This window comes from Trachypithecus francoisi, unplaced genomic scaffold (genome assembly GCF_009764315.1).
Source record: "Trachypithecus francoisi isolate TF-2019V2 unplaced genomic scaffold, Tfra_2.0 Lachesis_group5, whole genome shotgun sequence".
Lineage (NCBI taxonomy): Eukaryota > Metazoa > Chordata > Mammalia > Primates > Cercopithecidae > Trachypithecus > Trachypithecus francoisi.
The window spans coordinates 58,699,319-58,713,823 of NW_022681470.1; the positions used below are offsets into that span (position 1 = coordinate 58,699,319).

General features: G+C 50.9%; 1 protein-coding gene across 1 annotated transcript in view; it reads right to left on the reverse strand.

Annotated features, from left to right (window-relative positions):
- LMOD1 (leiomodin 1) overlaps window positions 1–14,505 on the reverse strand; it is a 53,476-nt gene that overhangs the window by 2,663 nt on the left and 36,308 nt on the right. Inside the window, exon 2 of the mRNA XM_033195646.1 lies at window positions 118–1,632. Coding sequence (XP_033051537.1) covers window positions 118–1,632 — 1,515 coding nt within the window. The remainder of the gene's footprint in view (window positions 1–117; window positions 1,633–14,505) is intronic.

Consider the following 14,505-nt stretch of genomic DNA (forward strand, 5'->3'; position numbering starts at 1 on the left):
TCTATATCATCTGCAGCCGACATGAGCTCCTCTGCATGCCTTCCCTTTTGCAGTCCTGCCCTCTCCTCCAGGCCCTAACCAGCCCCTCCCTGTTGGTTCACGCCAACAACTACTTAACTTCTTGAGCTGCTTGAGGTTGCTGGATCGGATGGCGGCCAATAGCTGGTCACGGGAGTTCTTCTCCTGGGCAGGGAGGACTTTGTCTCCCATCTTCCTCTGGGTAGCTGGTGAGAGTGAATTCTTCAGGTTTTCCATGATAAGGGGTGGAGCTAAGGGAGGGGGAGGGGGAGGGGGGGCAGCTGGAGCACCCCCTTTTTTGGGTGAGTTCTTTGGAGAGGGCTTTGGAGATGGTTGAGGTGAAGGTTTTGGGGAGCCCTTGGCCAGAGCCCCAGCCTTGGGTACCTCCAGCAGATCCTTCTTGTCTCCCTTGGCTTCCTGTGCCTGCCTTTGCTCCTGCAGCCGCTTTTGTCTCTGCTTGTCCATGTTGCGACTGAGCAGATTGGTGACGGTCATTCGGGGCCCGGCCAGCTCAAAATGGTAGCCCAGCTTGAGCAGGGTAGTATTCTCCTTCAGCAGCTTGGCGATCTCCATCTCCGTCTTGCCTCCACAGATGTGTCGCTGGTTGTGGAAGCGGAGCTCGGTCAGTGTGTTGTTCTGGAGGAGGGCCCGGAAGATGGCCAGGATGCCTTTGCCTGTGATGTGGTTGGAGTCCAGGTTGAGGCTGGTGATGGTCTTGTTGGCCTTGAGCATGATGGCAATGGCAAAGGCCACGTGGTCATCGGCTCGCGTGTTGGCCAAGGCAAACACCTTAACCACAGTGTTGAACTCCAGAGCCTCAGTAAACCGGACCAAGATCTCATTTGTGATGCAGTCTGAGTTGTTGACATTCACCTCAGTCATCTCAGGGTCATTGTTCTTCACTCTCTCCAGAGGCTCATCAAATATGCTGGGAGCTGCCTCCTCCTCCGCCTTGGCCGGTCCTTCAGAGGGCTTGGTGGGGCCACTGGGCATCTGATTCTCGGGTGTTTTAGTCTTGCTGTCTTCCTTGGCTTCCTTTTCATGTAAGGGTTCATCCTTCTTGACTTTTTCATTCTCCTTTTTGGTGTCTGTGTTCCCAGTTCCTCTTTTTACCTTCTCATCCTCTTTTTTCATGTCTGTGTTCCCACCTGCTCTTTTCATCTTCTCACTCTCTTTTCTGGTGTCTGTGTTCCTACGCTCCCCTTTTACCTTCTCATCATCCTCTTTCTTGGCCACCTCCTTCATCTCCTCTCTCTTTTTATCCTTGTCCCTGCTCAAGCCTGTGTTCCTGTCACTCCCTTTCTTCTCCTCTTCCTTCTTGGTGGCCACTGCCCTCTCCTCTGCTCTCCCATCTTTCCCTGCCTCCTTCTTATCCACTGCAGCCCTGACCCGGCCCTTGTCAATGCCCCGGATGATCTTCTCCTCCTTGGGCTTCTCGCCACTCTTGCCATCAGCTTCATCTCTGTCTCTAGAGAAGCTTTTCTTTAAACCACCCCTCTTTGGCTCCTTCCCCAGATCTGAGTCCCGTCTGGGGCCCAGGGCTTTTTTGCTGGCATCTCTGCCCCTTTCCTCTCCATTCTTGGCATCTGTCTTGGTCTCCACTTGCTTGCTTTCCTAAGAGTTCAGAAAAGAAAAATAAACATGAAAAGCTGGCTACAGAGAGAGAGGAATGAGTATGGGGATGTGTGGGGGAGCGCTTACGTAACTGCCCTTGAGCCTCTGAAGGACAGTTGTGTTGTTTGGGAGAGTGGGGTGGATGTCTCCATTGAGGGCAGCAAGAGGGACTCAGGTTTAAGCTGCAGAAACGGAATGACATCAGACTCAAGGCCTCAGGGTCGTGAGACAACCAAACACCTGCAAATGTTGTGGCAGTTCCTTTTATGGCGTATTCTCAGACCCAGAATTGCCCTTTCCTGTCATGGGTGATTTAGAAGAACTGCTTCTAAGCAGTGCCCTGCCAAGCACATTGGAACCTGAGGCAAAAGGTGAAATACTAACACTGATTCTGTCTTTAAAATTTTGCATTGCTGTTTATTGTGGACTTTTTGCATTAGTTTTATTTTAAAAAATATACATGAAGGCCGGGCGTGGTGGCTCATGCCTGTAATCCTAACACTATGGGAGGCCGAGGCAGGCAGATCACCTAAAGTCAGGAGTTTGGGAGTTTGGGACCAGCCTGGCCAACATGGAGAAACTCGTCTCTACTAAAATACAAAATTAGCCAGGCATGGTGGTGCATGCCTATAATCCCAGCTACTCGGGAGGCTGAAGCAGCAGAATCACTTGAACCCGGGAGGTGGAGGTTGCGATGAGCCAAGACTGCGCCATTGCACTCTAGCCTAAGCAACAAGAGCAAAACTGTGTCTCAAAAAAAAAAAAAAATATATATATATGTGTGTGTGTGTGTGTGTATACACACACACACACACACACATGAAAACATCAGTTATCTTGCTTACTGAGTTTTTGGCATCCACTTGTATTCTATGCCCAAGATGAGTGCCTCACATCCCCTCACTTTAGTCCTGGCCCCTGTTTTTAAGGAGTAGGTCAGTAGTTCTGAAATACAGGAATTTTATAAGCCAATACGTTTCCAAAGGAAAAACAAAGCTGGAGGGATCAACATATGCTAACATTTTATTTTACCAATTAAGGATATTTGTAAATTTTTTTTTTTTCTTAGAGATGGGGGTCTCGTTATGCTGCCCAGGCTGGACTCAAAATCCTATCCTCAAGCAGTCCTCCCACCTCAGCCTCCCAAAGTGCTGAGATTACAGGTGGGAACCACCATGCCCGTCCGGTATTTTAAAATTCTATCTACCATCATCATCTCATCAAAATAAGAAGGAGCTAATTTTAAAGAAGGTAGGCATAACAGAGTAAAGAATATACCGTAACAACAAATATGTGTGTTTTTTAAAATTCACAGTATTGTCCTTATTTTTAGTAAAAACTTAGCTAAGGACAAGCACCTCTCTGTGGAGAGCCCTGGAATTCATCGGGACAGCTGATCTCTGGAAGACTCTGCCAGATTCTGGATCTTGGATTCTATGACTCAATTTTGACCCCCGAGACACTGAGAAGTTTGTGAGAGAGGCCATGGGACCCTAGTCAGTTGAGCTGCGATGGGAGCTTGAGGTTTTTTGTTGTTGTTGTTGTTGTTTTGAGACAGAGTCTTGCTCTGTCACCCAGGCTGGAGTGTGATGGCGTGATCGTGGCTCATGGCAACCTCTGCCTCCCAGGTTCAAGTGATTCTCCTGCCTCAGCCTCCTGAGTAGCTGGGATTACAGGTGCACGCTACCATGCCCAGCTAATTTTTGTATTTTTAGTAGAGACAGGGTTTCACCATGTTGGTCAGGCTGGTCTCTAACTCCTGACCTCGTGATTCGCCCACCTCGGCCTCCCAAAGTGCTGGGATTATAGGCATGAGCCACCGCACCTGGCCGGGGGCTTGAGTTTTATACACAGCATAAGCCACCCACACCTCCGTGGATCCCTGTTTCTTCCTCCATAAGGGTGCACCGAGCTTGAGCCCTGTTTTGAGAGCATTTGCTTCTCATCTTCATCAGAGAAGCAGAGGAAGTGGCAGGGTTAGACATTAGACATAGAGTAGACATTAGACTTAACTGTCCAACTGTGATGGAGACCCCAGAGCAACTGGGACTTAAAGGGAGGGTGTAATGTCCTCCCCTAAAGGTTTTTCAAGAGGAAGAGACTACGGTTTGAATATTTTAAAAGTTTTCTTTCAAGAGTGCCAGGTTGGTGTGTGGGGAGAGGGCAGGGAAGAAAGGAAAGCAGCTTTCTATAGCACTCTTTGGTCCATGTTGCATTTCTTCAACCTCCACTCTTCGCCGAGGGAATGGAAAGAAAAGTGAGTCCTATGGAAACGGGTTGTACCTGCACCACAAACACATGCCACTGGGGACCAGCCCCTAGGTTTTTTTTAGCAGCGAGAGTCCTTGGCTTCTCTGCTAGAATCACAATAAGCAGCCAAGGGGCACAGCGCCTAGTGAGACAGGGCCTTGGAATGTATCCATTCTAGCCTCCTGCCCTGCAGGCCCCAAGGTCCAGCTGCGCTGGAGGCCCCACTGGGGCTGTGGTGATGAAGCAAAGGGCAGAGAGCTCCCCCTCACACTCACTCAGGCCCCCAGGGAACTGGGTTTGACCCTAAGATCAACTGGATTCCACCCCAGAGCAGAAGTGATGGTGACCTTACTGAACCCTGATTTGAAAGGAACCTTGATTTGAAAGTGGAAACAAGGAAACTCAATGGATCAGCCCTTTTAGGAAGCTCTTATAATGATCTGCCCATAGTTTGATCAGGGAATTCTGTCTCCTATTCCCTGAGCTAGTCAAGTTGAGAGCAGTTTCATCACTGATTCTGTCCACTTAGGGAGCTTGGAGGTGAGAGCTGGAGGCACCGGCTTCTCTAGGCCCATGGTCTAGAGATCAGGCCCTAAGGCAGAGACTCCTGCCCTCCCCTCTTCCTTCCCTTCCCAAAATGTGCACACTTTGAAAGTTCTCAGAGCCCACTGTGCACTGCATAACTTCCCTTTCCAGAGTTCCCACCCCGCTTGTAGGCTTCACTCAGAGAGAAATTGGGGATCCAGAGAGATCATGACTTAACTAACTTCACCTAGCAAGTTCAGGAAAAGCTGGGTTTCAGACCTGACTGTCTCACTAACAGCCACCAAGTCAATGTAACCATCTCTGACCTTCCCCATCAGGGGCCAAAGCAGCTCCTCTCTGCCCACCCAGCATCCCTGGGGTGCCCGAGTGCCCAGCTGCCCACAGAGCCTCACCCACCAGTCTCCTCTTTTCACACAGCCCCCTTCAGAGCTAGGACTCCTATTCAGACCCTTCCCTTTCGCCCCTAGCCAGGACTCAATTTAACCTTCTTTCTTTCCTTATTTTTTATTCTTTTTTTTCTTTGAGACGGAGTTTCACTCTTGTTGCCCAGGCTGGAGTGCAATGGTGCAATCTTGGCTCATTGCAGCCTCCACCTCCCAGGTTCAAGTGATTCTGCTGCCTCAGCCTCCTGAGTAGCTGGGATTACAGGCATGCATCACCATGCCCAGCTAATTTTGTATTTTTAGTAGAGATGGGGTTTCTCCATGTTAGTCAGGCTGGTCCTGAACTCCTGACCTCACGTGATCCGCCCGCCTCAGCCTCCCAAAGTGCTGGGATTATAGGAGTGAGCCACCACGCTCAGCCTCAATTTAACCTTCTTCCCTGACACCCCACATCCTGACTTCTCCCCTTTGTCCTAATCCAGGACTATTCTCCACTCCCTCATAGTTCCCTCCCCTACACTGGGGTTCTAGTTGGCAAGGATCCGCCAAGTGTCTGTTCTTGAGGAGGTGTGCGAACACTTTAAAAAAAAAAACCTAATGAAAAACAGGCTGGGGGTGGGAGGGAAAGGGTTGATTAATCATCAGTTTCCTCCAAATAGCCAGGAATGAGAGGGGCTGGGGCTGGTTGCAGCTTGTGTAGCCCTGAGCACTCAGACGTTGCCTTAAAAGGAGAAGGAGCCCAGAGTCCTCCCAGGGCTGGGATTTCTGTTGAACTGAGCTCCTCGGAGCCGGCACATAGCAGAGCTGCTTCCTTCATGCTAATCTGAAAGGGAGGCTAGAACAACTTCTTCTTGCTTCTAGAATTGATGGTGCCTCCCGGTGACCTCTAGAGGTTATTTTTGCCTGTGTTTCTGTCTCTAGACTTTACTCAACTGTCTATCCCTTATAGCAGGAGTAGTTTAGGTTAGATATAACAAACAACTTCCATGCAGTAAAGGTCCACAGGCCTCTTGATGAGAAAACTAGGTAGCAACAGTTATTTTTTCCCTTTGCGAAAAGCATTAGGGTTAGGGGAATCCCACGGGGTGGTTTGGGAGTCCTGGATGGAGGCAGGGGAATGGAAAGGATGACCTCTGAAAGCCTGTACTGACCTGTGACTCATTAAGGTACCTAGTGATCAGGCTCAGAGGTAAGAAACGGTTCTTTGCCCCCATCTCCTCCAGGCCTTATGGTGACATGATGTTGCTCTGTGTCTGCCACGTGCGTTAGGATCCAAGTTTAATGCCCTTGATAGGTTCAGATGGGCAAAGCACAGCATTTTCTCCCTTACCTTAGCCCTTCTGATGCTGCTTCCTCTAGAAGTCTTATCTGATTAAACAGAGGAGAGAACATTTCACCACTTCCATTGGCAAAAGATAAGAGGAATAGGATTATTTGTCTATCCAGAAAGTTTAAAATGAGAACTTACTGAGGGCAAGGGCCAGAGCCTCTGTGTGCTGCATGCGGCAACCACAGCCCACGGATGCTTTGCTAGCCCACGCTGCTCCCCACTGAGGTCACCTCTTTCCTTCCCGTGACCCATCACCCGAGGGGAGGGCATCTCCCTCTCTGCAGAGTCATTTGGCCCCACGTGGCTGCAAGGGAGGAATTCTGCAGACAGACTCTGGTGAGAACAGCTCCAACAGGAGGTTGGAAGATATGGGTCTGCCTGTGCTTGCAGAGGTCACTTTCCAGCCACTTGCCTAGGAGAGGGCAGAGCCAGAGGGCAGGACTGACTGGCGATGACCACACCCCTCACAGGTGATACCACTGCCATGAATTCAGAAGCATTTGTTCCTTTCCCAAAGCAAGACTGAGGTGATGCCAATTCAGATGGTTTGATGCCACCCTTGCTACGTCCCCTCAAGGTGGCCTGGTGATACCTATGCAGTCTTTTGATCTGGAGGCATCCGGAATGCCTCTACGACCTCCAGGCTGAGGGTTGGATCTGTGGCATCTCCCAACTCTGCTTCTAGGAGACTTTTTCTAGGCCTTGGCTAAAGTTCCCTAGGACATTAAAAGGTGCAGTTTGTGTGGATCTGGAGCTCATTAGAAGGCGGCATTTTTACCTTGGACTAGGCTGTGGCCTACTGCTGGTTTCTCCTTGACCAAAGTTATATTTATCACGAAAGCCCCAGGGAAATATGTGACATCTCCCAGTCCCACTCTCATGCACAAACTCCTTACCACCTCTCCGTCAGCATCCTGCATCAGTCCCCCTGACCCGCCTCCACCATGTCTCAGAGCCCCCGAACGTTCCCTGCATTTCCCACAAAGCTGTCCCAGCAAGAGCTGGGGCTCTGGCCCCACTCCCTCCAGCCACCTGGGGACTTCCTGGTACCAGGCACTACAGCTGCCAGTCTCATCTGTCTTTACAAGGGAGGGCAGGGAAGAGCTGACCATGGGCTGGAGGGCCTGTCAAAGGTCCCCTGGGACAGCAGATGCCTTACAGGGCTGGTGTGCTGGGCAGGGCAGGCAGCAGGGCCCGGGGCTGGAAGGGACCGGGGGAGTTCACCCCCTGCAGTCTCCTGCCGCATTCCATGTGGAGTGCCAAATCTTTTATTGTTTTCCACCAAAAAGAAAGATTCTAGAGTCTCCGGAAAAGAAGTTTAAGGAGAGGCAAGGCACAGTGGCTGACCCCTGTAATCCTGTCACTTTGGGAGGCTGAGGCAGGGGGATTGCTTGAGCCCACAAGTTCGGGACTAGCCTGGGCAACACAGTGAGTGAGACTCTGTCTCTATTGAAGACAAACAAACAAATAAATAAATAAATAGACAAGTTGAAGGGAGGTCCATTATCCTATGAGGAAAGTTGGGTTCCTGGCACCAGCTGTCCTGGGTAGGGGCAGTAATGCCTGTTTCCCTGGGTGGTATATGGGGCAGGAGTCCTCTACTGAGGCTAGGACTAGGTCATTAGACATGAAAGATTCAGATCTTGTAACAACTGATATTGCCCCTAGAAAGCTACAGGTTCCCTTTACAGCTGCCGGGAACACTGGGGGCTGTTCTGCAAAAGTTCTGCCCATAGCGGTATATGAGCCCATTGGGTCTTTAGACAGTTGGCCCATGTGCAAATCCCAACTCTGCCCCCAACTAACTCTATGACCTTGACTGAGTCACTTAGCACCTCTGAACCTGTTGTCTCATACGCACAATGGGACTGATCCCCCTGGGGATCCTCACTGGGTTGTAAGTGGTAGAACCAGGCCTCAAACCTAGATCCTGATGACAAGAAAGCCTTGAATAGGAGATAGGCTGTAAAAATCTAGGTCCTTCTGAGGAGTGATTAAGCCTTGAAGGCAAGCAGTACGGCCCCAACCTCCTCCTCTTTGAGCCCCTGCCCCCTTTGTTTAGTATCTTGGAATTGCTTAGCAGGGTGAAATTTGTTCTTACCCAGTAGCCAATGGAACTACATTGTGTGCTTTTCTGTGGAAAATGAATGACTATGTATTAAGTCCTGGAGACCTGCCTGGAGGGCTGCAAGGTGGGAAGGAATGAGGCTGCTTTGAGAAGCCTCCCCCAAACCCACCCCAGTCCTATGGTGACAGAGGCCAGGGTGGAGTGGGATAGGGACAGGCATTATCCCCACCAACAATAGCAACTAGCACTTGTAGGGAGCTACACTTGTGGCGCCCTGTGGGTACCAGGAATCTATCCTCTCGAGCCATTCCACCAAGAATCCTGCTGCGGGCCTTGTTCATACATCCATTCACGGCCCCATTCACCAAGAGGCTTCTGTCAACACTGTATGAGGGACACAGTGCTACATGAGAAACAGTCTTGCCCTCACAACTTAGGGGACGTGGCGAACCAGGGGACAAGTTCACATCAAAGTGTATATAGCAGGCCGGGCGCGGTGGCTCAAGCCTGTAATCCCAGCACTTTGGGAGGCCGAGACGGGCGGATCACAAGGTCAGGAGATCGAGACCACCCTGGCTAATACGGTGAAACCCCGTCTCTACTAAAGAATACAAAAAACTAGCCGGGCGACGAGGCGGGCGCCTGTAGTCCCAGCTACTTGGGAGGCGGAGGCAGGAGAATGGCATAAACCCAGGAGGCGGAGCTTGCAGTGAGCTGAGATCCGGCCACCGCACTCCAGCCTGGGCGACAGAGCCAGACTCCGTCTCAAAAAAAAAAAAAACAAAAACAAAGTGTATATAGCAGAGGGTGTTGAGGACATGCCCGCCCCCCATAGAGCAGGCCTCCCCCTGCTGAAGAGTTACCGCTTCAGCCAACAGCATTCCTTCAGCCCAGCCACAGAATCACTGTAGCCTCCCCCAAAAGGCCAGCAGCCCCTTTCTTAGCCACTCTCAGACTGAAGTTCTTCAACTCCTGTTCTGGCAGTGGCTCAGGGACTAGGTCTCAGCATCCGCCAGCAACCCTCTTTTTTGGTTATCCCAGCTCTGACCCTTCCCAACCCATCCCATACCTGCTTCTGCAACTTCAAAGCTTCCACTCTGGGGAAACATTGGCTGTCTTCACTGGCCTTTGCGGGTTGCGTTCTGAGGGACCCTTCCATTCACCCCTCCTAGTTATAAGAGGCCTCTGGGGAAACTGTGACCCAGAAATGGGGTTGGAGAAGGGAGAAGAAAATGACAAGTGCGGATGGAGTGCAAGTAGAACCTCACCTCCTTAGGTTAACATCTCTGGAAACATACTTTTGGGAATGTTCAAGGGCTTATACACAAAAACCCGCACAGACACTCAGCTCCTGCCCATACTGGAGCGCAGTTAATCCCGTGAAAAACAGGGGCTCAACATAGAATTCCTAATTTGGGGTTGGGGGCTTTGGTGTATGATGGGGGGTGCTACAGGACAGCCTTCCTGTGTACTTTCCAAGACTACAGACAGCGCTGCAGAGCTGGAGCTCCCAGCCCCTGACCAAGGCGGGAGAGAGTAAGAACGCTCAGCAAGGGGGTTGACACACCGAGTGCTCTGGAAATGCTTGGTGATGACAGCAAAGTGCACCATCCCCAAATAACCCACATGGAAACTGTCAGAAATGGAAGGGAGTCAGGCTCTTCCCACATGGCTCCAGCACGGCCCCTCAACACCAGAGCCCGCAGAGCTCTCAGCCATCCCCTGCTACCAACCTTAAGCCCTGTTGATAGACAGCATGCGGCCCAATCCGCACCCAATAAACCTGACAAGCAATGCTGGAGGCTTGTGCTCTCATTCCTCAGAAGAATGCCGGCCATGATGGGCACAGCCTCCCACATGCTCAGGGCTTCAGAAGGGTCATCAAGGGCACCCCCCAGGGGAACATGTATACCTGGTAAAATGTGGGCTGAGAAGCCAAGGCCCATGCAGTCACGAAGCTAAGAAAAGCTGTGCTCCTGCAGGCATCCCAGACGCCCCTACTGCTCCATTCCCACCCTGCCTGACCTCTCGGTGGATTCTCACCGCACTCCAGGAGCCAACCCACTTGTGAGTGTGTGAAGAAACTCGTGGGGGTGGGGCACAGCCTGCAGCCCCCTGGCAAAATGTCTGTAGATGGTGGGGCCTCAGGTGTGAAAATGGCCCCCCCTTCCATCCAGTGAAGAAACTAGAGAAATTCTAACACTAGAAGAGCTCATTTCATTGCTTTGAGCCCATATTTCTTTCTTTCCTTTTTTTGCGGGGAAGAGATGGAGTCTTATGTTGCAGGCAGGTCTCGAACTCCTGGCCTCAAGCACTCCTACCGCCTTGGCCTCTCAAAGTGCTGGATTACAGTTGTGAGCCTGGCCTTGAGCCCATATTTCTGAAGGGTATGGTCCCCACCCCTGGTTGCCAGTCCACCTGAGAAGTCAAGTTCCACAACCTGTGTTCAATCCTTTTCCCCAAATCCTTAGTCCAGGGAGTACTGAAGAGCTTCCTAACAGCTCACTTCTCCAGCGTAACAGTAGCTAACTGTGGTGAGTGCTGGCTGCCGTGCTGCCCCAGGTGCCTCTCATCCAGTTATGCACTCATGCAGTCCTCAGATGACTCTACAACACATCCCCATTTTACAGAAGAAGAAAGTGAAGCCCAAGATTATGCAGCTATTACACGATAAAGCAAGGATTCAAGTTCAGGTTCTCAGGCTCTAGAGTCTGAACTTTCAACTTCTATATTATGCTCTTCGCATTAGTGGGGCTATGTGCTAAGCCACACTTTCACCTGAATGCCTGGTCCAGACACAGCCCTTCACCCCCAGCCACCCAACACTGAAATAAGAATGTTAATCACAACATCCACAGCCACCATGTAGTGTTTACAAGGTGCAAGATACCGTGCTAATAAGTGCTTTACTTAAGTCATCAATGTAATTGACTCCTCAGCACTGCCATCCGAAGTGGACAGAGCTTGGTGAGGCTCCAGTCTCAGCAAGAGGAGGCTTGAGGGAGGAGCCCTTTTGGGCTGCTGGGAGCTGGAGCCCTTCACATGTGCCAGCCTTCACTTCTACCTTGAGGTCTTCCTTTCCCACTGTTTTCTATTTGCTTTTTTTTTTTTTTTTTGAGATGGAGTCTTGTTCTGTCGCCCAGGCTGGAGTGCAGTGGTGGGATCTCAGCTCACTGCAAGCTCTGCCTCTCGGATTCACGCCATTCTCCTGCCTCAGCCTCCTGACTAGCTGGGACTACAGGTGCCCGCCACCATGCCCAGCTAATGTTTTGTATTTTTAGTAGAGACAAGGTTTCACTGTGTTAGCCAGGATGGTCTTGATCTCCTGACCTCGTGATCCGCCCGCCTCAGCCTCACAAAGTGCTGGGATTACAGGCGTGAGCCACCATGCCCGGATGCTTTTTTTTTTTTTTTTTTTGAGACAGGGTCTCACCCTGTCGCCTAGGTTGGAGTACAGTGGTGCAGTCATGGTTCACTGCAGCCTCTGTCTCCAGGCCCAAGCGATCCTCCCACTTCAGGCTCCTGAGTAGCTGGGACTACAAGCATGCATAACAACACTTGGCTAATTTTTTTTTTTTTTTTTTCAGAGATGCATTTCACCATGTTGCCCAGTCTGGTCATGAGCTCCTGTGCTCAAGAGATCCTCCTGCCTCAGCCTCCCAAAGTGCTGGGATTACAGGTGTGAGCCACCATGCCCAGCCTATATGCTTTTTTCATCATGGTCTTGACAACCATCACATTATTGTGGTGCCTAAGAAATTAACTGCTGCAAATTCACTACCTCTGAACAGTGTGCTCAGGGGGAATTACAGCTTCTGGGAGTCGGTGTTAATATTTTCCCCTTTTGCAGATGGTGTCATTCTTTTTTTTTTTTTTTTTTTTGAGACAGTCTTGCTGTGTCACCCAGGCTGGAGTGCAGTGGCATGATCTCAGCTCACTGTAACCTCCGCCTCCTGGGTTCAAGTGATTCTCCTGCCTCAACCTCCCGAGTAGCTGGGATTTCAGGTGCCTGCCACCTTGCACAGCTGATGGTGTCATTCTTAAACTGTATCAGTAGTAAGTGGGAGGACTGGAGTTCACACTCACATCTCTTGGGTTCTAGCACATATACTCTTAACTACTATGCTGTGCTCCCCACGGTCACAGTGATACACTAAGGAATAAATGCCACACTCCTGTCAGGAGCTCCCTGCAAAGCACACAACACAAACCCAAAGAGAGCCATCTGGGCGTGTGGTCATTTGGCCAGATGCACACAAGTGCTAAGCACTGGGCTTAGCTCTGGGGACACAGGGATGGACATAATCTCTGTAGAGAGATGGTAAATTGAATGTCACCCCCAAAGGTTCTCAAAGGGACATCCAGCATTCCCTTGGATTTCATGCCAGACTGAGAGGAGGGACCACCTGGAGGAAAGGGTCTCATGGCTTTTGCTAAGGCAGAGTTAGGGAGAAGGCAGCCTCAAGAGACTAAAAACCAAGGTCAGAAACCCACTGGGGGCTGGGTGCTGTGGCTCACACCTGTAATCCCAGCACTTTGGGAGACCAAGGTGGGCAGATCACTTGAGGTCAGGAGTTTGAGACCAGCCTGGCCAACACGGTGAAACCCCACCTCTACTAAAAATACAAAAATCAGCCGGGTATGGTGGTGGGTGCCTGTAATCCCAGCTACTCAGGAGGCTGAGGCAGGAGAATCGCTTGAATCCGGGAGGTGGAGGTTGCAGTGAGCCGAGATCATGCCATTGCACTCCAGCCTGGGCGACAGAGTGAGACCACCCTGTCTTGAAAGAAAACAAACCCATTGGGCTTCTAATTTTCACACCATCAGGAGTCAGGGTCTATGGCCCAGGAACCTCCACTGTATGCCACCTTACCCTGTCACTTCCCTGTGTTGCTTTTCCCAGTGCTTGGCAATGAGACTCAAATGAAAAGGCCTGTGCTTAACTTTGAGGCCAAAAAGGAAATAAATGGAGGTAGGAAAACTATGCCCCACACCATAATAAGGCTGGGAAGAGGCAACCCAAAGAATACATGAATGGCACTAACTACAGGAGCTTGGGGCACAGAGCAGGGCCAGTGGAGGAGGCCTGGCTGAGCGCTAACAAGATCCACAGGGGGTTTTTGGCAGAAGCACACAGTAAGCCTGAGAAAGCCCTTCCAGGCTGCTAATGTATGTGGAGCACAGAGCCGGAAGGTTGCACCTGGAAGGAGTGGAGGAAGGTTCCATGAAGGCAGAGACATTTGAGCTGGTTCCTGAAGGAGGAGTGGGAGTTTGGTAAATGGAGAGCAGAGCGTGTAGAGGAAGAGGCTTTCCTCTGCAGCCTCATCTACTTTCTTATTCCCAAGCCTCATCCTACAACGTTGTCCCTTCGCACAGGCATTGCTCCACCCCATTTTCACCCAGCCTCACTCTACTCATGGTCCAGGATCAACGTCAGCATCAAGCACGGTGTGCTTTGGGAAGTGACCCCTGACCCCTGAGCCCTTCTCCTCCCCCTCCCCCACAGCTCCCTTCACTCCCTCCCTTGTCTTGGGCCCTGTCACTCTGTTTCTTTGTCCATCTCCCGTGCAGGATCAGGGACATGAAATATGGTTTATTACCGACTCGATGCCTAGCACACGGTATGATGCCTTGGCACATAGTAGATGCTGAGAGTTGCTAAATGAATGAATAAGAAAATGGTGTCAGCCAGGCGCCGTGGCTCACGCCTGTAATCCCAGCACTTTGGGAGGCCGAGGTGGGTGGATCACCTGAGGTCAGGAGTTCGAGACCAGCCTGGTCAACATGGTGAAACCCCATCTCTACTAAAAATACAAAAATTAGCTGGGCATGGTGGCGGGCGCCTGTAGTCCCAGCTACTCGGGAGGCTAAGGCAGGAGAATGGCGTGAACCCGGGAGGCGGAGCTTGCAGTGAGCTGAGATCGGCCACTGCACTCCAGCCTGGGCAAGAGAGTGAGACTCCGTTTCAAAAAAAAAAAAAAAAGGCAACAGGAAAATTGTGTCCACCAAATAAAACCAAATACTAGTTTGGAATGATGAAGGTCAAGAAAGTTTGTAGAATAAGGAACTGGGCACAAATAAATGACTGACGAATAGAAACCACATGATTTGAGACTGTTGATGTTGGGGATCAGAGGAGTGCTCTCCCCAGCTATTCACCACTGTCAGGCTGAAATGCCAGCGGGCTCAGTGTGGCCGGAGATATGAGAACCCTGGACCTCAGCTTTCTCAGCCTGTGCCAGGTTTCTTCCCTAGCCCCCAGAGTCATACTCCTGACCCCTCACCCTAGATCATTC